The 23,743-nt window shown below is 38.8% G+C and overlaps 1 protein-coding gene across 1 annotated transcript in view; it reads left to right on the top strand.

Annotated features, from left to right (window-relative positions):
• The first annotated feature begins 5,630 nt into the window (after window positions 1-5,630).
• The window catches only part of LOC113023928 (zeta-sarcoglycan-like), a 391,227-nt gene continuing 373,114 nt past the window's right edge, over window positions 5,631-23,743 (top strand). The window contains exon 1 of the mRNA XM_026170405.1: window positions 5,631-6,497. Coding sequence (XP_026026190.1) covers window positions 6,459-6,497 — 39 coding nt within the window. The 5' untranslated portion in view covers window positions 5,631-6,458. The remainder of the gene's footprint in view (window positions 6,498-23,743) is intronic.

Below are 23,743 nucleotides of genomic sequence, written 5' to 3'. Positions count from 1 at the left end.
TTCTTTGCACGTCTCTCGTTTGTACTAAACTGCTGTCACTTCTTTTCCTGACAGGTCCACTAGTCAACCAATCAGTATTTGGCCAATACACAGCATTATGCATGTTGGGCAATGTGCAGTTTGGATTTTGGAGGATTTCACAGGAGCATGTTTGTCTGTGGGCAAACAGATACAACACTGTAGCATAAATTAAACATTTATCTACATTTATAACAAGCTGCCCAGTACAACATAGCGTGTTAGGGTGAAGATGCTTTCCTTTCTAGCTGTCAGAAGGAGAATAGGGGTCTCTAGAGTGGATTGCACCGGACATGGGTCTTAACTTTTTTGGTCCCTTTATGCATTTTAATAGCTTTCACAAACTTAACTCTGTAATTTCTTAGCTGCAGTGGCAAGCTACATAAATTCTGTAATATGTTTTGCTTTATTATCTTAATTTTCTGTAGTACAAGATACACTTAAGATACACTTACACATTTTTTGCAAATTTGTGTCTGTACAGAACCCCTGTTTCTGAAACTGTTTCTGCTGCCAAGGCAGCTCTGCCTAAAACTGCTTTTTCCTAGCAAGTACCATGTAAAATAGTTAATCATATTCCTAAGCGAGTCAATTACACCACTCTGTCATGTGTTGGTCAGCCTGAGAAAGTTGAGTCAGTGTGTCGTGTGTATCAGCCAACAGCCCCAGAGACTGAATATTGTGTTCCTAAGCTTGTTACTCCTGTAACTGTATATTTTGAGACTAGTAATGATGCTTGTGCCTCCTGGTCAGATCCTTCTGAGACTGTTTCCCCTGCTGCGAAAACTGGATTCCCCCAGAGATTGAGGCTCTGCCCAAAGCCTATCCAGAGAATGAATTTGTGGCCTCAGCCAACTCTGGAACCCCAGTAGTCCTTGAACACAACTTCCTGCGTCTGCTGGGTGCTCAGCTGACCCATTCCAGCTTCCTGCAGATTCCGCATGCCTCAGTGACTTAGCCAGAGGGACCCGTGCCGCCTGAACCTGTGGTCTGAGGGGTCACCGGAGCCTACTATGTGCCCTGCGAAGTCCCAGCCTGTCGCCTGAGGGTCCCCACCTTTGTCGCCAGCCTTCCGGTTGGCCTACCAAAAACTTTAGTCTTTTTATTTTTATTTTTAGTGTAAAATATAAGCAGAGGGCAAGTAAACATTCCGTATAAATCAATCAAAAGATTGATAAATCAATCAATAAGTCTGTCAAGTTAAGATATATTTAATCGAAAACTGAAGCATGTGTTTTTTAAGGACTGAGAGAAGTTACTAGCTCAGTTCCAGTGGCTGTTGCAGACTGTAATGGCTTTCTGGAGAGAAAAAAACCTCCCCCAATGCTTCTCATCTAAACCACTGTTTTTAAGGGGAAAATGAATATATGTGTATGTGAATGAATAAATAATGAGTATATGAAAACACACAGACACAAACAAAAACCCGCGTGTGTCTGTGTTAAATTAAACGCATAATGGACTATTAAAGCCAGTGCACCATGAAACAATCAGTACATGTTACAGACTTGTTAATTCACAGTTCATTCACTCGATAGCGCTCAATCATGGAAACATTCCCAGACTTGTTGGCCGTGGCTGCAAAACGATTTCCTGGGAATTACCTTACTTGGTTATTGTTTAAGTTGTACTGCAGATTGCACCTTGTAAAAGTTGTGATCAGATGACCTCTGGAATATTTCTGTTTTCCTTAAATCTTTATTTCAAGATATAGAAAAACAGCATTGTATTGTGCCAGGAAATGCAATTTCATCTAGGGCTGCCACAAACGATTATTTTGATAGTCGACTAGTCACCGATTATTTTTGTGATTAGTCGACTAATCAGATCATCATCCATTGGACGTACAGCGTACAGCTTATTGCACCAGCAGCATCTGGTCTTACATAACTATCATTAGCTTACAGCTTGAAGTGTTTGTGCTAACTAAAAATAAAGACAAGATGGTAGTTTATTAATTTTTAATGAAATTTGCAGATTGTTTCGGTGAAGTTTAATAAACTCCTTGCTTTCTAAAATATAACAGGACACCGGAGTATATTCTCCAGCGTCTCACACTTCTGACAATCAGCTGTCTGCTTGACAGCTTTAGCTGTGCAAAAACTATAACTTTAATCTCAGCCAAACCGATTTACTCAGGAACAAATAAAATACTAAAGAAAGCCAAACAATAACATTTTTAAGTTATCTAAGTGACTTATATATATGTTTAACCTGAGTAGCGAAAGACGGCGGTGGGTTTGAAAATGATTTGCGGGGAGTCCGGTGTTCTCACGGCTCTAGTTAGCCTTGCCCCCGACTAGCTAACGAGCTAGTGGGTAACAGACGTCTCCGAAAACGTCGGAGCGCTTTTGAAAATATGTGGTGTCTTGATAAACTGAGCAGATATTTGAGGTTTACACAGCTACATCCTCGCCTGAAAATATGTTAAACGTTTATTTTGTGACCCAGAAAGAATAATAAGAGTAAAGTTAAAACTAACTAGCTGCCGCCATTGTTGACAACTGCGCTGGGCTGCGCTATGAATTCTGGGACACAGCTTCTTCTTCTTCGGGGTTTAACGGCAGCTGGCATCCTTGTACATGCAGTGCTGCCATCTTCTGTTTTAGTCCGTTATTACACTCTTAAATCCTACTACCGGTACTCATTCCTGCGTCCTTTGTGATCTTACAAAGCTTCAAACGATGCGTCGACTATTAAATTAGTCGTCGACGATTTTAATAGTCGACATAATCGTGACTAGTCGACTAATCGTGGCAACACTAATTTCATCTAATCCATTTTTCTTGGATAAGGATAAGGAAGCACTGCTTTAGTTAAATTAGGATTACTGGAACTCTCTCTGTCCCATAATTCTTCTCTGGGGCACTGAAGCATTTTCATGTCAATCCTCTATGTTTTTCTCAAAGTATCTAGCACTCAGCAGTGACCTATAAGTTGCTGTCAAACTTTATACTGCGAGGCAGGGGAAAAAAGTGACCCTCTCCTGAGTTTTTGCTCTCTTTGCATCTAGCAAAGCAAACAGCCGCACTTTGCATTTAAGTAGAATAAAACTCCTGTCTGATCTGAAGCTAGAGGAGCAGAGGGAGAGCAGAGGGAGAGCAGGGGGAGAGAGACACAGAGAATCATGTTAAGTCAGTTGCTGCTACTGCAGAACTCAGTCATGCTTCTTTAGACCAGTGTGACAGGTAAAATTACACACTGCATGTTTTGGATGGGGGTTTGTGTACTGACACAAAGCAACAAGGAGGGATACATAGAATCAGAGAGGTTAGTGTGAAAGATGGAAAAAATGAATTCCATCTCATTTAAGGAATTTTGTGTGCTCTAACTAAGTTTAAATAAATAAATCAATTTTTTTTGCTTATTTTTTGTAAAGTAAAAATTGCATTCAGTACAGTGCTAATCCATTTTCATTTTTATTTGAAGACATCTGCACAGAATGCATTTGCTGCACTGAGAGCCCAATTCATAGGGCCACAAAGGCAAGAGAGGAGAGGCCAACGTGAAGTTGCCAGTCAGTCTCCTGACGTAGGTTCTATATATAAATTTGTGGGGGAAAAAACGGTAGTCTGAGTTGCCAGGTGTCCACCAAGAAATTTAAAGGATTGAGAATGTTTTTGTAAAGAGGAGTGGAACCAAAATTTCTCCTGAATTGTGTGCAAAACTGGTGACCAACTACAAGAAACATCTTACCATTATGTTTGCCAACAAGGGTTTATCCACCAAGTACTCAGTCATGTTTTTCTTGAGGATTAAATGCTTATATCACTAAGTGACATGCAAATGAATTTATAACTTTCATGTAATGTGGTTTCTTTTCTGTATTTTTTTGGTTGAAACTTTTACTCTCTCCATTAAAATGAAGCTACCATAAAAATGAGACACTGTTCATTTCTTTGTATGTGAGCAAACTTACAAATTCAGCAGGGGATCAAATAATTATGTCCTCCACTGTAAATGAGAGGCAAAGAGAGAGCTTGGAAGCACAGACAGGAGAGGGGAAAGATGGGTGATGGCATTTCCAGCTAGCACAGTAGCGAGTACCCGCAACAAGGGTCAGACTCTCCCATATGAAAAATCACAAGGACTAAGAAAAGTGATTAATTGCTCTGCAACACAAAGTTTACAGGAAAAAAAAAACAGAAACAGTGGAACTAGATGGAGGTGGTTGTGGTCTCTGAATTGCAGAGCTGCAGGAAAAAGGAAAATAGTGCAGCCAACAGAAAGGTTGAGAGAATGCAACAATAAAAGGGAAACGAGAGAGTGGAGGAGCGAGAGAGACAGAGAGATTGGAATATGAAGGAACTGGAGGCAAAGATAGCAGCAGGGAAGTTAGAGCGAGTCATGTATCGAATGAGCGTACATAGGAAAAGAGTCAGACAAACAGAGAGGGAGGAGCAAAGAGATTGACTGAGGCATTCATTAATATGATGTTCGTTATCTCTGACGGACTCCCTCAACAAATGTTCCTCTGTTCTCTAGTGTGCCATTCAATAAGTCTATGGCTCTGTGTGTGTGTGTGAGACAGAGAAACAGAGAGTGGGAGTTATTGTGTGTTTTCCTATGATTATGTGTTCATCAACTCTCAGTCTTAGCTCTGTACAACAATAATGCACTACTGCTAAATATGATATGACTGTGCAAAATGATAAACAAATCTTTCTTGTAACTGTATGGCTATATGTTTTGTTTCACTTGGGAATGCGTTCTGTGACAATATTATGTATCATAACCACACATCTCTTAGGGCTAGTGATAGATGCTAAAGTCAATTATAGATATTAACAATACTTTTAAAGCACAGGTCTTGAAGATTTTTAGACTGAATAGTCAGCATTTCTGACATTTCTTCCCAACATCTTGTCACCCTATGTTTCCCATTTTCTTCCTGGTCTGTGCAACTTAGTGCTTGACAAGCCGTTATCGTCACCTCTTTTAAATATTCCTCTCATTCTTTTGTACCCAACTACATTGCTCTTCTTCCCCGTCAGCTCTGTATTAGTTTGCTTTGCTCTCCTCTGGTCATCATCTTCTCTTCGCTTTCTTTTCCTCACCTCGTTTTATGATTACACCTTCTTGCAAACATTTTTTAAAAGGTGTTTTATGGATGAGGAAAAGCCCTGGCAGTCAGCAGGCGGCGACAATTTAAGTAAAGGAATTAGGACAGTTTACACCATAACATAACAAAAAAGAAAGAAATTTTGTCAATCTATATATATGATCTATTCACTGACTCTTTTACAGTATTTTTCTGTTCCCAGGCAATCACAATATGATTCGTCTTCTGCAATATCAAAAGACTGATAGTGTATCAGACTAATGCTTTTGCATTGCATTTGTACTCACAAACACACTTCAAATGCAGACACACACAAAACCACACACAAGCTTCCCCAGACTTTCTGAAACAACCATCTTCCAACAGCCTCTGCATTTAAATACCCTTCTTGAGTTCTGTGGCAAGCAGCATTGTCCATTCATCTAATTGATTAGAATGCCCCCCCCCCCCCAATCCATCTCTCACTCACACACACACACACACACACACACACACACACACACACACACACACACACACACACACAGAGAGAGAGAGAAGAAACAGCTAACATCACACTCTGGGGCGTCAGACACTGAAATTATATACGTCAACATCATTGCCTATTTTCTAGTTTTCCATCTCCTATCTTCAGCATTTCTTCCATCCGGTCTCTCTCTCTCTGTCTCTTTCTCACTCTCTCTCCCCCCTTCTCTCTCTCTCGCCCTCTCTCTTTCCCTTTTCTTTCAGGGAGAGCTGATATCTCTGGCGGTTTGCCGCATGGAAGTCGCCCAGGCAAGGCAGAATATCATCTCTCTGAGCCGGACGTCTTCTCTCCATTTGCCCACCAGACACAGCACACTCACATTTACCGGGATTCCACGGGATATAACGGCATTTATCCGCTGACCGACTATCAGGAGAGTCTAAATCCCGGCTTCATTCCAGCAGAGGGGCGATATTTCTTAGTCAGATGTAACAACACAAAAACACGTAACGGATCACCAAGTGCGCAAAAGCCGCAGCTTAAAACATTACGCACGGCGAATTCTTTTCTTTTTCTATCTATTTTCAAATTCACCCATCAATTCTCTGCACGGACAAACCGGGGACTGGAGGCGGGGGGTACTTCCATGCTATGGAGTCCTGATTTTACCAAGCGACCCAGAGGGAGGCTTGAAACTGAGAAAATTCGTCGTGCCGTGCTGGAATATTAATAGACAAATCCTAATAATAATCAAGGGGATATCGCAGCAGAGTTTGGGACTCTCGAGAGCACCCCAACTTTTTTTCTTCCTTTTTTTTGTTTCCGTTTTTAATCTCTTCCCCTCTTATCTTCTCCGCCTGTGGGACTTGTATTTTCGTGACTGATTAGCAGTAAGCTACTTCACTTTCTGTCATGGACCGCTCGACGTCTTTGGATATAGAAGCGCTCAAGGTAAGACAGTCGCAGCATAGAGACGCGCACTTATTCCTGCAGAGAGAGTTGCAATACCCTTCTGTATGGGTGGATGAGTGGAGACACTGGTGGCGTATTGGGTGACTTGGAATGATGAGTGAATTGTCTTATGGCTGTTATTGGCTGGTTGGATTAATCCGCAAATGACTGACTGGTGCTGAAGGGTAAAGCTGATATCATGAGACGATGCTTGTTAACTGTTGGTTAGTTGGATGGGCGGCCAGCAGGTTGTTTGTTCTTTCTGGGGGGACCAAGTGACTTTTCGATGCTGGGAGGTTAACTGGTATCTGAAAGTCTTGAGGTACAATCATCAAATGGGGTTTAACATTCGGGTCGAGTAAACGGATGTAGTTGCAGCACTATCGAAGATATGCTTTCCCTCTCTCTCTCTCTCTGTTTCTGTTAAGTATAAAACCACACTCGTGCATGTTGGTTAAAAGAGGAGTGTGAGGGCGAGCGTGTGTCAGCATTCAGCGTGTAAGGTAAATTTCACTAAGCTTTGCTTGCACAAAGATTTGTTGCAGTGAACTGTTGTGCGGTGTTGGGACATTCGATCGACGGGACGAATGCGCCCGACGTGTAAATGAATTAGCAAACATTCATAGAAACAGATAGAGAAGTAAGACTGCCACCAGACTTATCATTTCTATCCCCTTTCTTGAGTTATTAATCTTACTTTTCATTTCCCTCGGTGTAATACAGGTTTTTACTGGCTTAAAAGTGAAGCTGGCGATTCCTAATGTCAAGGGGAAGAAATAAATACCTGTGTGTACTTGTGCCCACAGATTTAGGCTATGTGGCTGTGTAGACATTGCTTTCCCGACTATATTTGTGAAGGACGCTTATATAGTTCGCGCTATCCTTTTATTCTAGCCGTTGACATTTTTGTCCAATTTCCTAGGCATTTGCATGTCCATGTAGGTCAAATTCGGTGTTTTGTGGGATGAATCTTTTTGCACTTCACAATGAGAGCAACATAATGGGGAAAAAAACAATAATAAGACATTGCTTCTAGTTACGTTTGACCAGAGGTAAGAATTAATGAAGTACAACTACTTTGTTACTTTACTTGAGTAGACTTTTCAGGTATTTGTACTTTACTGGAATATTTGTTTTTCTGACAATTGTTTACTTTTTACTCCTCATATTTTAACACAGATATATTTCCTTTCTGTTGCTTGTTACATTTTCAGAACAGGCTCATTACTTTAGGTTTAATGCATTTGATCTGTGTTGTTATTTCACATCACTGTGGAATTCCCAGTATCAAACCAATTAAAACTGTAGTCACTATATTCAGGGGTTAAAGTCTGGAACAGTCCATTTTTGGCACAAGTTTAAAAGATGTGTTCATGATATTATCGAGTGAGCAATTCAGAAGAGAACCAAGCATGCAGTCTCTTTTCATGGTAGTTTCATTTTAATGGAGCAAGACAGAATATTAACCAAAAAATCTACAAAAAGCACATTACATAAATTCTATATCCTGTCATGGATGTCACTGAGTGAAGTGAGTTTTTGATTCTCAAGCAAAACATAACTCCGTACTTTGTGGAGAAACCCTTGTTGGCAAGCACAGCAGTAAGGCATTTCTTGAAGTTGGTCACCAGATTTGAACATCAAATGAGGAATTTTGGCTCACTCCTCTTTAAATAAACTTTAAATCCTTTAGATTTCTTGGCTGCTGATTGGCAACTCAAAGCTTTGGCTCCCTCCACAGATTTTCTACATATATATTTTTTCCCCTTGATTTTTGGTTCGCCATCAAAATTAACTATCATGAAAATGAAAGACTGTTTATTTCTTTGATGGTGGGCAAACTTACAAATTGAGAAAGAGATCAAATAATTATTTTCCCCCGTGAAGGAAATCACTTTTTTTTTGAAGCAGCAGGTAATTTCAAATGCAACATTTCTAACAGCTCAACAAATATCAGCTATGTTGGACTGGTGAAGAGAAGATGAGATGTTCATGGTCAATGTTAGGTTACATCAATGGTAGGAGAGCTCAAAATTCATTTAAGGTAAAGATTGGGATGCTGATTAGATTCATTCACTGAATTCCAGCCTTATAATGTTTAGGTGTCAGAAATCAGCTACACTTGCTCATGTAACATCGGCTTATGTTGAATTCTGTTTGGTAAATCCAGAAAGCGCAGTGAATATTGGAGCAGCAGCTCCAGCACATGGCAGCTGATGCATTAAAAAAATCCACTGCAGCTCAGAATAGAAAATATCGAAAATATTGTCCATATGAATTCTTTTCACCACCTTACAACACTACACTCGATTTTACTCATTTTTCTGTTTTGGTGCAGAGGCAAAGTCATTCACACTGTAGGAAAGAAAATAGAGATGAACTCCATTTGCTTTTAATCTCTGTGTGTTCTAGATAACACCTGTTCAAGCTGACTAAATAGTTTAGAATTAGAATTTGGGTTGAAGTAAAGTTTGTATTATTTTTTTTGTGACATGAAGTTCAGTTTCGTTTGAACAAAATAGCTGGTAGCTGATGTCCTCCAAAGAACTATATTTTACTTTTATACTTTGAGTGAATTTCGGAACTTTTTCCACTTTGAATAAAGAAGTTGAATCAGTACTTTACTTTTGCCAAATCATTTTTTTAAACAATGTGTATGTGTAAGTGTCCGTACTTCTACCTAAGTGAAGAATGTTTGTACTTTTTGCCACCTCTGTTAATGTTTGCTAGTCATTTATCACTCAACTTTCACTCAGTATTTTGGCTGTTTTTAATGCGGTTCTCTATTTATATATGCTAATTCAATTCATTATACATTTGAATTATATAATGAAAATACATTCACTCTAACTCTAGAGTAGGTCATTGTTAGCAGTCATGGACATGTATTGAAAGATAAGTAAATAATTCTAGTTAAGAAAGCTCACTGTAGTATACACATTAATGGCCATTAATGGCCACATACATTGTACACCTATTATACCACTGAGTTTTCAATAGGGAATACAATTTAGACACAGACTGTGGGTGGAAATGTCTATTTACTGCGTGCTGCTGCATTTATTGGTGACCAGTAACTAGATAAATTAACAAATCAATAAAATTCCTCCGAGGTTTGACATTTCAAGCAACATTTTATGTGATCAAATTTCTGAGAAGGGAACCTTGATACCGCACTGATGCAGAGCTCCAGACGGACTTGGACTCAGCTGGCTGGTTGCTGATTTAAAAGATCAAAATTGGCGTTCGGATTTTAAAATGACCTTAACTGTTAGCCAATGAAACTGACCTGCAGAATTTTGTGAGTACTAATGTTTTTGTCTCTGCTATTTTCTGGTGTCTATTTGATGCTTGTTCCTTTTAGACATGCACTCATTTCTGTTAATTTGATGAATCACTTACCGACTTATTAATCATCGGCAAAGGTAATTATTGATAACAAGTTTAAATAAGAACTCTGGGAACTTTGTGTAAAAATATTATGGCAATCTGATAGTTACATTTATGCAAAGATATATATGAAGACATATATATGCGCATCTCTGTTATGAATCTTTGTAAGTTGCACAGCTCACCAACAATCACAACTGTGTTGGATACACACCTAAACAGCAAAAGCAAATGTGTAGTTTTAAAACTTTTAAAACAGCAATGTGGTTGCCGCTAATGCAACTGAGCTTTTTGAATAAAATTCAGCATCGCATGTATTATTCCCATTCTCTCTGAATGACTAAAGGTAAATAATTAAGTTAAGCTGTCATTGCTGTCATTAGATTATGTTTTGTTAATCTCTGTACAGTGGAACTTACTGAATGTTACTGTGATTGCATATTAAAAGTTGGTGGCTCTAGTTTTATAGCGCTATGTTAAAAGAATAATGACCTTTCCTTTCCTTAAAAAAGTAAATGACCATGCAGGATTTCTAGCTGTTATTCTCTAAAAATAATGATCACCCGTACCTCCCATCCCACGTAAGAACTACTACATCACACTACATATTGAGTTTAAAGTATTTCCATCTAGTTCTGCTACGTCCATCTCTTTATCTATCTGCTTGATGTTTTCTGCAGAGCTGGTGTCATGTCCTTGGCAATGGTGACAGTCCCTAAGTTTGAGTGCATTGGGTTTTGGCACTCAGAAGTACTCACACATACACACTCCTGCAGTATGCTCTGTATAGTGAAGGTTTGAAGGTATGCACATCTGAGTGAGTTTATATGCAAGAAATCATAATTCATGATTAAATGCTGAAAAGTGTAGGAACTGCAAATGAATGTAGTGGCTTTTCTAATACAGCAAAAGTGTGTGTGTGTGTGTGTGTGTGTGTGTGTGTGTGTGTGTGTTTGAGAGGGAGAGAGAAAGAGAGAAACTGCACATGCTTACTGACCACATAGCCTTCTGGACTAGTGGAGACAAACACATGCAGTATATACACACAGCAATCCAATCTAATGAAAAACCAGATTTTTTTTCTTCAGTTAGTCAAATGTGTGTGTGTCTAGTGCCTGTGTGTGTGTGTGTTTCAAAAAGCACTCTCAGGAAATGAACAGAGAACAAGGACAACATCGGGACATTGATAAGACACTGCATTATATAAAATCTACAATTGGTATGTGTGTGCGTGTTTGTGTGTGCATGTGAATGTGTGTGTTTTTAACCAAAGACCTATGGGGTCATAAATCAGTGCAGGTTTCAATATCAATAGAGCAGTTTAAGTGGTATTGATCTTTAGTAATAGCTGCACCATAAATTATATACAGTATAATAAGGGCAGTCAGATTGAATTTGACCCTCTAGATCAGAAGCTCTGGACTTGCAACAGGCAAAGGAAACCTGGAGTTTATCTTTCGTAAGTCTACAGATTATGAGTTAACACTGATATAACTATAACTATACATTATAAATAGTGTCTATAAATTTGTGACTGGTGAAAAAACAAGGAAATGTAATTCCTTTTCTAGCCACCATAGAACATAACTTCTAAATTATGGTTAGTTAATCACAAAGTGGACAGCCAAATGAACCAACCTATGATACAAGCCTGAAACTGAATGAAACAGCATTTGCAATGTGGCTGTTTTCCCACCTTGGTTACACTCTTTCACTTAAATCCATTTGGTAACCACCCAGTGCAGCCACAGTTTTGCATTTCTGGCCACTGAGCAGCTCAATTGGAGCAATTGGGGGTTCAGTGCCTTTTCCAAGGGCACTTCAAAAGTAGCTGCTGAGGGATGGGAGAACATTACTCATTCATTTAAGTGAGCTGGGCTGCAGCTTGCCTCTCTAACCTCCAAGTTAGAGAGTGCAATTCTTCATCTGTGTATCACCAGTTCAGTTCAATTATGTTACAAGTGCAAAAACACACGTGAACTGATTACTCAATGTGCTCCAGTGTGAAATACATTATATTGTAGTGACAGTCATGTTTGTTGAGGTTGCCAATGTGACAGCTGCACAATTTGAAAGTGGGGGCCTCACTCTCAGCCACACTGACTTCATTCCTATTGTAGTGGAGACTTCCCAAACATTTGCATGCATCCTCATTTTCAGTTTTGAATCCATAACAGATAGGCTGTGATGCATTACGATTCCTGACTGTGGCATCACATTAATAACAAAGCCTTTCCGGGTGGCAAATTATTCCACTGCAATAGGCAGCTGAATGTGAATTTAACCACTTTGAAGTTTCTTAGCCATTGGAATTGGAACATCACACGGCATTGCATAATGTGCAAATGAATAGAAAACACAAGACTGACATATTAATATTTCTGTTTTTTTTTTCAATTTTGGTATTTAGACAAAATTGTTTGTCTAATTAAAACTAATCAACACTTGCTCAAATCAAGGTAACTTATTAACCGATACTATTTTGAACTAAGATAAATCCCTCCCTTCTATCATTCATTGATAAATTTGACACGGACTTACGTTACATTTGGGGTTAAAGTGATAATCAGTGTTGACTGGTAAGGTACTGATGTATTTTAATTTCACTTAACAGAGGAAACCTTTAGTAGCTAGCCAGTGTACTTCAGTTCTCATGTATGCAGAGTTAAAAATGTATTTCAGTTGATTAATATCACCATTGCCTCTGTATTGAACAGTCGTCTACTTTTCCCCCTACTTTCTAACACCTGGAGTAACAATGAAAAAATATTGAAAAAGATAGTCAACTATTAGTGGAATTACAGCAAAATGGAAGTGATTGGGAATAGCAGCAACTCAAATGCAATGTTTTAAATGTTTTAAAGCATGCTGCCACTGGATTCTCTGGAGTGACGAATAACACTTCTGTGGCTTGCAATCCGGTGGACGAGTCTGGGTTTGGCAGTTGCCAGGAGAATGGTACTTTTCCGACTGCACTGTGTCATGTGTAAAGGAGGGGAGATTATTGTGTGAGGTTGTTTTTCAGGAGCTGGGCTCAGCCCCTTAGTACCAGTGAAAAGAACTCTTAATGCTTCATCATAGCAAGACATTTTGGACAATTTCATGCTTCTGACTTTGTGGGAACAGTTTGAGGATGGTCCCTTTCTGTTGAAACAGAACTGCGCACAAGTGCGCAAAGTAAGGTCCATAAAGACATGGATGAGCGAGTTTGCTGTGGAAAAACTTGACTGGCCTGCACAGAGTCCTGACCTCAGCCCAACAGAACACCTTTGGGATGAGTTACAGTGGAATTTGTGAGCCAAACCTTCTCGTCCAACATCAGTGTTCAACCCCACAAATGCATGCACTTCTGGAAGAATGGTCGAGTTGAAGCTGTTAGAGCTACAAAGGGTGGGCCAGCATCATACTAAACCAAATGCATTAAGAATGGAATTTCACTCATGTTCGTATGTGTGTAAAGGCAGACTTGTGAATACTTGGCATTACAGTATATAAATGAGTACAGGTTAAAACTATTCCCAAATTACTCTAGGCTTCCTTTTTAAAAATTTTTTTTTTTTACCTTTTTCTTACTCATACCACAGTGTTTTTTAATTTCATTATAAATTCAATAATGCACACATGCCCACACATTCACTTAGAGATGGCCCGGAGCAGGAGTGTGCCATATTGAAGGTAAGTTTCAGAGTGAAGTAGTCAGTAACCTTCTTTATCCACATCAGTTCATTTTACAGTTAATTACCCAATTTTGCAGAAAGAATATTTCCATTACACAACATAGTGTGGTTGTGCATGTGTGTGTGTGTGTTACATAAATAGAATTTCACTCGCAATCATGGCTTTTCTGTGTTTATGTTTATTCATGTTTGTGTGCGTGTGAGTGTGTGCGGGGGTGGGTGTGCGTGTGTGTATTGCTTGGGTAGCAGTGTTTAAAGGTCTAATAGCTATGGGGCTAGAATTGGCCTTTTAAAGGTTAATTTACAGTGTTTAGACTTCATGAGTGTGTGTGCATATTGGAGTTTACGAGTTTTGTTATGTTTGCTGAGCAGTAAAGTAATTCACAGTATGAACCCCTCTCCTTCACATTGCTTGTAGGCATGTATGTGTTCTGTTCTATGTGTATGTGAACTTTAAACCACCTGACATTATGAATTGCTTGAAGATGAGCTAACACAGCTGTGCTGCGTAATAATTAAGGAAAATACACTGGTAGTTTGGAAAGTAATGCTGTTTTCTTTCTTCTTAGACTTAAAATGGACTGTTTTTTCTTAGCAAAAATGTTTCTTAAAAAATGTTTCTTGAAACAAGAACTAGAAACAGCTGGTCTAGCGCCATCAGAGGCTCCCTAAGAGAACCTTACCAATATGTATTTCCCTCTTTCCTGCAAAAACAAAGTAAATACAAAATACAGTTTTAAATAATGATTTCTTTTATTAAGGGAACAAAGTTATCCAAACCTACAGTACCTGGCCCTGTGTGAAAAAGCAATTGAGCCCTAAATCTAATAACTGGTTGTGCCACCCTTGGGAGCAAGAACAGCAATCTTCTGAGTCTTTCATATTGGCGTGGAGGAATTTTGGCCCACTCTTCTTTGTTTTACTTCAGCCACATTGATGAGCTTTCAAACATAAATGCCCCGTTTAAGATTATGCCAAAGCATTTCAATTGGACATCAATTAGGAGTGCCTGGTTTGGGCAATCCAAAATCTTCATTTTGTTTTCTTTATTTTATTATATTTTTTGTATTTTTTTGTGGTTGAGTTGTTAGTGCGGTTTGGATCCTTTTCCTGTTGCATAACCCAACCGTGCTTGAGTTGGGTTATGCAACTTAATTAATGGCCAGATGCATCAGGATTTTCTGTTACAGAGCAGAATTCATGGTTCCATCCGTTACGACATCAATTAAGTCATCAAGGTCCCGAAGCAGCAAAACAGCCTTAGACGAACATGTTGGTCTGTTGGCACAATGTTCTTTTTAAGAAATTTACACGAAATGCACAAAATGTAAAGGGACTCAAACCTTCCAAAAAGTTCAACTTCGGTCCACAGTATATTTTTCTAAAAGCCTTGCAGATCATCAAGATGTTGTTGTTGTTTTTTTTAAAATTTGAGATCTTTATGGTCAGCAGTGGTTTTCACCTTTTGTTGAATCACTAAGCTTAACTGAGGCATGTGAGGCCTGCAGAATTTAATTAAGCATCAGGGATATTTTAGGAATGCATGCAGCATACCTAAGTCACATTCGTCGATATACAAGAAATCATGAAATGGGAGTTGTCTGGGGATGCATTACTCAGTAGATACATGGGGAAAAAGGCAGAGCAGACTGCAGACATGTTTTGTTAGCAGAGAGAAAACATGGTGGGGTTGATCTTGGCCCTGGGGAGACTCTAGGGTCCGCATCACTATATGATTTAAACAATTACAAACACACACAGTTGGCCAGACAGAGTCCTGCAGACGACCACTTTATGCATATAATAACCATTGAGGAAATAGGTGTAAATGTGTGAATGCATTACTATATAAACCTTTTGCATCCACGGGCCTGTGGTGCATTTACTGTGTACTTGTCCCCAGATCACCACTCATGGCAGTAATCACTAACATACATACTCAGACACACACACAACACACACACACACACATATCCCAGTGGAGCCTAAAGCTTCCAAACGAGCGATCAGTCTTAACAATGACTGATGCCGCACCTCGCTACTTGCCACTCAACCTTTCCTGTGAAAGCCTCAGGGGGTGCGTGACAGTGTTGTGCATTTGTTTCTCATTGTGTGACCTTTATACCCTATGTTAGCCAGTTTTGCACAAGGGAATGCTCTGTCCACTTTATGTTCTCTCATACTCTTGCAACTACTTTCTTCCTTTTCCACAGCAATCACATCTGCACTTACTGTAGAGTGTGTGAATGAAAGGAAGAAAATTTGGGTTTTTGCTGCGTTAATAATGTGAGTGTATATTATAAAGTTATACACATTTTTGCAGCAGCATTACAGCATACGCAATACCTCCAAAGTTACAGTGGTTTCTTTTAAAAAATATTCTTCTATTTCTCCAGTTAGGCCGAAATAAGAGCACTAATAACAGTAAACAATTTTAAAACCTTGTAGTGCAGTGGTATGTTTATTACTTCTTTGAAACCGTTTACTAAAATCTTTTATTTCAGCTTGATACCTATCTGTCTAAATTCCAAAGTATAACTGAGAAAAGGTGAAATAATAAGAACTGGTGAAAAAACGCACTTTTTCTGTCACTTTGCACACAGCATTAAGCAAGAACAGCAAACAGAGAAAGAGTGGCTCAGCAACGCCAGATTGATCATTCTTATTTTTTTGATATTTTGAGCTGAGTGGAATTTAGTGAAATCATCCAGAATTACCTCAAACAGCATTCACATTCATCTATTGCTTTTTGCAGACATATTTCACTGGTAAACTGAAAACGCTGATCGACTTTTGATGCAAGGGGGAAATCAGGTAAGTGATTAAGATTCAGCCCCAGTGGGAGAAAAGGAAATACATTTACAAGCTTTCATATTAAATAATCTAATAGTTGTTGCTGCATTTTTAGTCTTGGCCAGAGTAGTGGCCCATACTAGCAGCATGTACACCGCAATGTCTAAAAGCAAAATATCACTTTGAACACTGTATCAGTGTAAATATCAATATAATTTTAAATGTTATACAGCAGACACAACAGGTGCCATGGTATGTCAGTGCATAAAGGATCCTTCCTCAGTTTAATGAAACATTTTTATGAGGAGCAGTATTATCAGCACTCTACCATGAAATGTGGCATATGAAAAATACATTGCAGTATCAGCATCATGATCAAGGCTCATGGCACAGTTCATCCTGGATATGTCACATAGCTCGACTACATGGCCTTGATGTTTTCTATACCCCTGATTCTGGCATTGACGCTCAAATGCTTGTTTCAGCTGACCTGTCACTGACATATTGAATGAATTATTTTCAGTATTGCAGCACTATTGAAATTGTGTTGCAAATGACCACAACAGTCTCTCCTTAATTCACTGAAAATTGCAATCAAGGAAATAGCGGGTGTGCATTTGTTCTGCAGACTTTCATTATCTTGTACATTTTTCCTCTGTCCACTGTGACTACTTCAGAGATAGTGGTTTTGAGAGATGTACAAATTTGTCTCTGTCCAAAAGAATGAAACGATGTGGTGCCATTTCATCTGCAGCATAAATGTCACAAGGCTGTTCACTGTTCAATATTAGATTTTAATTTGAGGTGTAGCTCACCATGAAGGGACCTTTACAGTTGTCATCATGTGCACTGCTGCAGGCTATGTCCCCCTGTCCAGCAATGACAAGTTAATATGCTGCTTTGCACAGTGGTGCTAAACAGTCTCAGATCTCAGTCATTAAATTCTTCACAAATTGCTATGATCATTTGTAGCTTATTGCAACATGACTCTGTTTCTCAACAACAATTTTATTTCAAAATTGAATTATGTTGTAATGACAAGGTAATCATGATCTGGTAATTATGTGGTCCAGCTATGACAAGCTAATGATCGCCTGTTTTGTCAGGTACACAAATCAGTGGCTCTTTGTTGTGGCTTTAGTGTAAATCTGGGCAAGCCTTAGCGCTGCACTTGGACTCATATTCTGTAATGCACACAGGCCATAAACTAAACTTAACTTAAATGGTAGTGCAGTATTTAGCTTAGCCACTCTTCAGAAAATCTGATTATTTTATACTGACAACACATTTTTCTCTAATTTTTACCTCATGATTGTGCAGGAGGCTATACCTCCAAATGCTGTAAGCAGATATGGACTTTTCACTCCCTGCATTCTCAGCCTCCAACTTGCACATGCGGCGTAACCTTTATTCCTTGATAACATTTATTTTGTCATTTCCCTGCAGCAAGCCAGCTATCATGTGCCCCAGCTTGGTTATCATTTACAGAGACTGTGGAACTGACACTGAAATGACAGGGTAATATTCGTCTCCTTATACACCATCTTGTCCTGTCTGTCACGTCCCAAAGCACAGACTTTGATGCCATTATGACATAAATTTTGCTCAATATTACAATTGAATTAAATATTAGGGTTAAATGATTTTGACCCAGGTTGATAAATACCAGCCTTGGCACTGTTAACACTCTAAAAAGTTCAGTTGTGTTAATTTTATTAACAAACAGTAAAAGTACTGAACAAATCTTATTTAAAGAATTTCACGATACTTCAATCTTGTTAGCAAAATTCTCTGTTAGGGTAAATGGGTTACGTTGGGTTGCTTTTTCAGTGACAAATTTGAATCTCTAAGATGAGACAAGATAGGATTCAATAAGGCATGTTATACTTTATTCATCCCAGCGGTTGTGGTGTCACAACAGCCAAAACACACAGCCTATATTAAAATAGCTTAATTACGCTCCCTGTTTTGTGAACATTTTATTATGTCCTTATATTGTTAATTTTTCTACTTTATTTAAAAATCAGTTTACTACATTGTGCTTTATCATATCAACTGTGATTTGATATGACAGCTGTATAAAAAATACACTATTAATTATAATTTTAACAAAGTAGGAAATGCTAGAAGCAGGTGATGTCCAACCCAAATGCAAAGAGCACTCAGAGAGTGCAATTCCTCCCGAAGAGCACTGGCTATACCAAAAATTTTATGTTTTATGATGTTTTTATTACAACATGATGACTTCAGCCTGTTTTTAATATATAACATGACGATTTTTGACATTGTAGGGCATTGCCTTAAGATTGCCCCTAAGATCCAATATATGCATTTGTGAATTGAAGATTGTTCAGCCTAATTGGATAGCGTTGTGTTAGAACCACATGACCACAGGACGTTCTAACTCTCTAAGCTGGAAAATAAGGTACAGCCAAAAATGCTGAAGATACGAAGGTGACACCATATGAATCATAATTTGAAACAAACATGACTGCAGGAGCCAGACAACCTGTGCCCCAACTCGCTCTGCATCAATGGTCCTTCAGCTGTACTGTCCCTGCAGTATTGCCTAGCATCTTTACATTATCCCACCAGCAGCAGTGCATTTATCTGTTAGCTGTATCTGCCTTCCTGTCCCTCAGCCCCCTGACAAGTAAATCATCTCTTCTCCTGCTGTGACAGCACAATCCTGATGTCTTTCACTTCTGCAGGCTAGGGTAGGCCACACACATGTTGAACACACACGCGCATGCACACACACATACACACATACACATTTGCAGCGAAAGGCAGGAACAGGCAAACACATTACACACATGCTGGGATCCATACGCACACACAAACACTTTTTGTCAGAGGGGATTCTCGTCTACTCAAGGACAGAGTGGTGACACCTCATCATGAGCCAAATGAAGCAAGAGCAGCACAGAGAAGAGGAGGGAAAGAGGAGAGATCGAGGGCTGGATGGAGCGGAACGACAGAGTAATATGGAGGAGGTTGAGTTGAGTTATATGCCAGCAAGGCGACCAACACCTGGTGCTAGATTTCAGGGGCATGAAATAAGCTCTGGGAAATGTAGAGGGACAGACAGAAAGTGAGGTGATGGGGGGAATGAAGTGTCCAGTCTAGTCCAGGTACAGACACCTCTAGACACCTTTCTCTCTCGCTCTCTTGCTTCCTTTATGTGTGCTGTTCTTATTTGTGCCAGCTTTTGCAGTAATTCATTGAAGACTGTGAGGAACTTAGTTTAATTGAGATAGCAAGTGTGACAAAAGGAGAGAGATAACATTAACATGTTTTCCACACCACGCTTCTCCTTCAATTTGCTTGGATTACATTCACAGCTGAAAAATATGCCTTTTCTAAACTCATTAAAATTGGATTTCATTTCCATTTTACAAAATGTAGCAGTCACCTACTTTACAATTTTCCCATCATATAGTGAATAAATGTTATTTTTCTTATGCATGTAATGTATCAATGTACTGCCTGATTTGGATTAGCAATTTACTTTAATATAAATACAGGTCTTGAGCTTTGTGCATGTGCTGGGTTTAAATGTGGCCAAATGTAGCGTCACATGTCACTAACGAATCAACTGATCTTGAAAGTAATTCAGGAGTATTTATAGTTTGTGATTATGACTGTGATCTTCCAGAGCCAATGTTATTTCTAAATAAAAACAGGGACCCAAAGGCTGGGGAAGAGAAAATAAATTGAGAGAAATGAAGCAGAATAGGACAAGGTCCTTGTCACTGTCTGTTCTCGTAACTCAGAAGTGGGAGAGTGAAGGACAGAAAGAGATGGAGTGATGGAAAGGAGGACAGAGGACTGTGTTTCACCTGAGAGAGCTACAGATGGATGATAATGCAGCAATAGACAGAGGGCAGAAAGGAGAGCACGCAAAACAGAAGAAGAAAGCAAGATCGAGGCAAGAAGTGTAGAGGAAGGTATATAGAATGCAAAAAAGAAAGCCAGAGCTGAGTGTAAGAATTAAAGGCAGAAAGTGAAGGTCAGAATGAACATAAAAGAGCCAGAAACAAAGAAAATGGATGGTTCCTAAAATTGTAAAATTGACTGAAAAATGCTAGCTTTTAACTTCTTGACCCAAACTCCTGTAAAAATATCCTTGGCTGCTGGCCAGATTTAAGCCTGATTCTATCTGCTAAATTGATTCAGATCCTGAAACTGGCAGCTAAGATAACCATGCGTCTTGTGCCATATATCTTATGTAATTGATATCTGTCTCTGAATGCGCTATCAGGGTAATAATCACTTAAATCAATACCTTTGAATTTGCAGCTTATGCTCGTTAACATATGTACAATTGATATTCTTCAGTGTGACTGACAAATAGATTCTGTTTTATCATTCCTAGGAAGGCGTGAGGAGAAAAGACGCACAATTGCCTCACTATAGTTAAGGAAAGTAGTGGTGACTTATGGGAGCAGATCACGCAGGAGTTCTTCAGTGGCTGGCAAACTTCAGAGTGAGGCTTCTACCCAGAAGGCAGGACTCTCACACAAATTAGAACATCAAGTAGTGAATGTGCACACACTCTTGGCTGAGATCTGACCACCCACAGAGGTCTCTGGCATCACATCTTTGATTTCGAATGTCAGAGCAGTGTGTGTCTTTTTTTGTAGTTAAGATAACTACAAATTAATAGCATGTTGCCAGTGAATTAAATTGCTGTATAATATCAAATGGCATCACATCATATGACCCCCTATGAGCAAGCACTGTGGCAAAAGTGGGAAGGAAAAACTCCCTTTTAACAGCAAGAAACCTCCTGCTCAGGGATGGGCGGCCATCTGCTGCGACCGGTTGGGGTGAGAGAGGGAAGACAGGATAAAAGATATGCTGTGGAAGAGAGCCAGAGATTAATAATAAGTATGATTCAGTGGAAAGAGGTCTATTAACACATAGTAAGTGAGAAGGTGGCTGAAGAAGAAATACTCAATGCATCATGGGAATACCCGAGCAGCATACACCTATTGCAGCATAACTAAGGGAGGATTCAGGGTCACCCGATCCAGCCCTAACGATATGCTTTAGCATCTTAAATATAAAGTTACTTGAGAGAGAAAGTCCCAGTTTTGGGCCCGCTCATGTCGTAGGGACCTGTGGTCACCCTTAGTTTTGATGAAACCCAAGGCTTGCAACTTCTCGCCATTTACTCTTTAGTGAAACTTAAAAATAATGCAAAATGGAAAAAGAGAACACTGAGTCAGTTGTTGTGTCAACACACTTCAAAAGGAAATTTACTATCAAATGTGACTGGTTCTTATTTGTGTCACACTTTGACTATCACTTGCCAAGTAGTTGGCAAGGGATAGTTGGCAAGTTAGAATCTTCCATGCCAACTCGTCTGCAAATATTTTATAATTTTACCAACAAGTGGCCACCTTTACTCTTTTCTTCCAACTAAAAGTAACGCCAAGAGGGTTCTCCCGGATGGACCAGCCGGCAAGCTCCAATAACCAACCAACCAGTCGAAGAATACACGTTATGCCACTGTAACTAGTTTAATCAGATGGTCTAGGCCTGTGTAACTGGGGCCTAAATGAATGTCTTTGTGTGTACGCATGTGCTCATAGAGACAACTATAAGGATTGTTGTTCTCTTCTATCATCAATACAACATCAAATAAAGCAAAACTACAACAATATACTGAACCTCCAGTGTGTTGATCAGAGCCTGATCCATATGTTGTGACTTGAGCTCATTATTTGTTCACTTGTTTGCTCAGAAATAGCTTTACATGTTGTTCATGTCACAAAAGAAGATGGACAGCTTATGTGTCTTTCATTCCTGAACTTAAAAACTGCATTGTGGGTAAAATTACTTATTCCTTTTTGTCATGACATGAAAGAGACTTATTTTTGATATTTTGTTGTGATGTTATTTCTTTTTCCATGCAGGGATTCTCTTGATCTTGTCATTCTACCTGCTTTTGATGCTTTGTGTGCATTTGTCTCTGCAATATTAATGTTTGATGGTATCAGGCTACGTGTGTGTGCTTATTTTTGGGAATGCCAGTGCCTGAATAGTTTGATATCAGGTGTTTGTTCTTTTTTTTTTTTTTTTTTTTTTTTTTTTTTACAAAAGACCCTTTAAAAAAATCTTTATGCCCTTACTGTCATTTTTGAGGGTGCAACAGTGTAGCATAGCACATTTTACCAACTTCTATACAAAGAAATCATTTTAAGAATGTCATCAGCAAAAAAAGCTACCTGGAAGAGAGAGAAACATTCTATTAAAGTTTAAAGAGCATCTCTTTCCACCGTAGCTCCTTACCACAGCATTCCCCTTTTTATTCTTTTCATTGCTAGTTTCAACCCTTTTTCTCTTTATTAGAAGGGAAACAGAGTCAAAAGGAAAAAACAGAGTGTTGCGCCTTTGATGTGTAATAGATACTCTGCTATTCCTTGTGAGAACCAGCTCAGTAGAAAAAAGGATTTTTTTTCTCAAACTTTTTCTTTTAATTTTTTTTCCTCTTGCATATTTTTTGTCTGTATTGACTTTTCCAAAGACATGAAAGAAAGTGCAGATAGTTTCTGTTTTAGATGGATTTTGGCACATGCATGCATCGACGTGTGTGTTTCTTTTTCAGTTTACATCTGTAAGTATGTGTGTATGCTCTGCATTCCTGCACTTTGAAGTTCTTTATGCACACAGTTTTTTGTAATTTCACCAAGAAGAGGCCATCTTGCCTTTTTTCAACTAAAAGTAATGTAAAAATAAAGACTTTATTTGAAAAAGCCCAAAGAGTATTGTTATTATTATTATTTTTAACTTTGCTGTTATGAATGGGCATTGATCACAGCAGCATGCTTTACTTGCCTCTCGGAGACCAAGGTCTGGTTGAAAAATAGATCTGCAGCTTGTATTAACTGTAAAGGAGTTTTTGCTGAATCTATTTATCAGTCCACCTTAACAACAAAAAGCACTTTTACACAAAAACACATGTAAACACATTAACCTCACGCTTTTTTCTAGATATGTGGGTATTTCATGAAAGTTTGCTGAAATGGAAAAACAGAAAATACATTCATATGGAAACATAAAATATGTTTTCTTATAATGAAAAAAATACAAAAGAAAAAAGACTAGAGCTAGGAACATGTATTTATTACAATTTTGCACTGTGACATTTTGATAATGTCTTCATCGAAAAGCAAGTCCCCAACACGTAGATCCTTAAAATTAAGGTTGATGTTTTAAGTTTGGAGTGAGTTTAGAGTTAGACAGTGTAACCTTGTTCATCCTCTCCCAGTCCAGGCAGTGAGTCGTAAACTCAGTCAAAGGCAATGCAGTGGTGTGTTATCTGCAGCCCATGTTACCCATTGAATTATTCTTTGTCTTTTATATCCATCTTCATTA

Source organism: Astatotilapia calliptera, chromosome 6 (assembly GCF_900246225.1).
Source record: "Astatotilapia calliptera chromosome 6, fAstCal1.2, whole genome shotgun sequence".
In the NCBI taxonomy this organism is placed as follows: domain Eukaryota; kingdom Metazoa; phylum Chordata; class Actinopteri; order Cichliformes; family Cichlidae; genus Astatotilapia; species Astatotilapia calliptera.
This window is presented reverse-complemented; position numbering and strand designations above follow the sequence as displayed.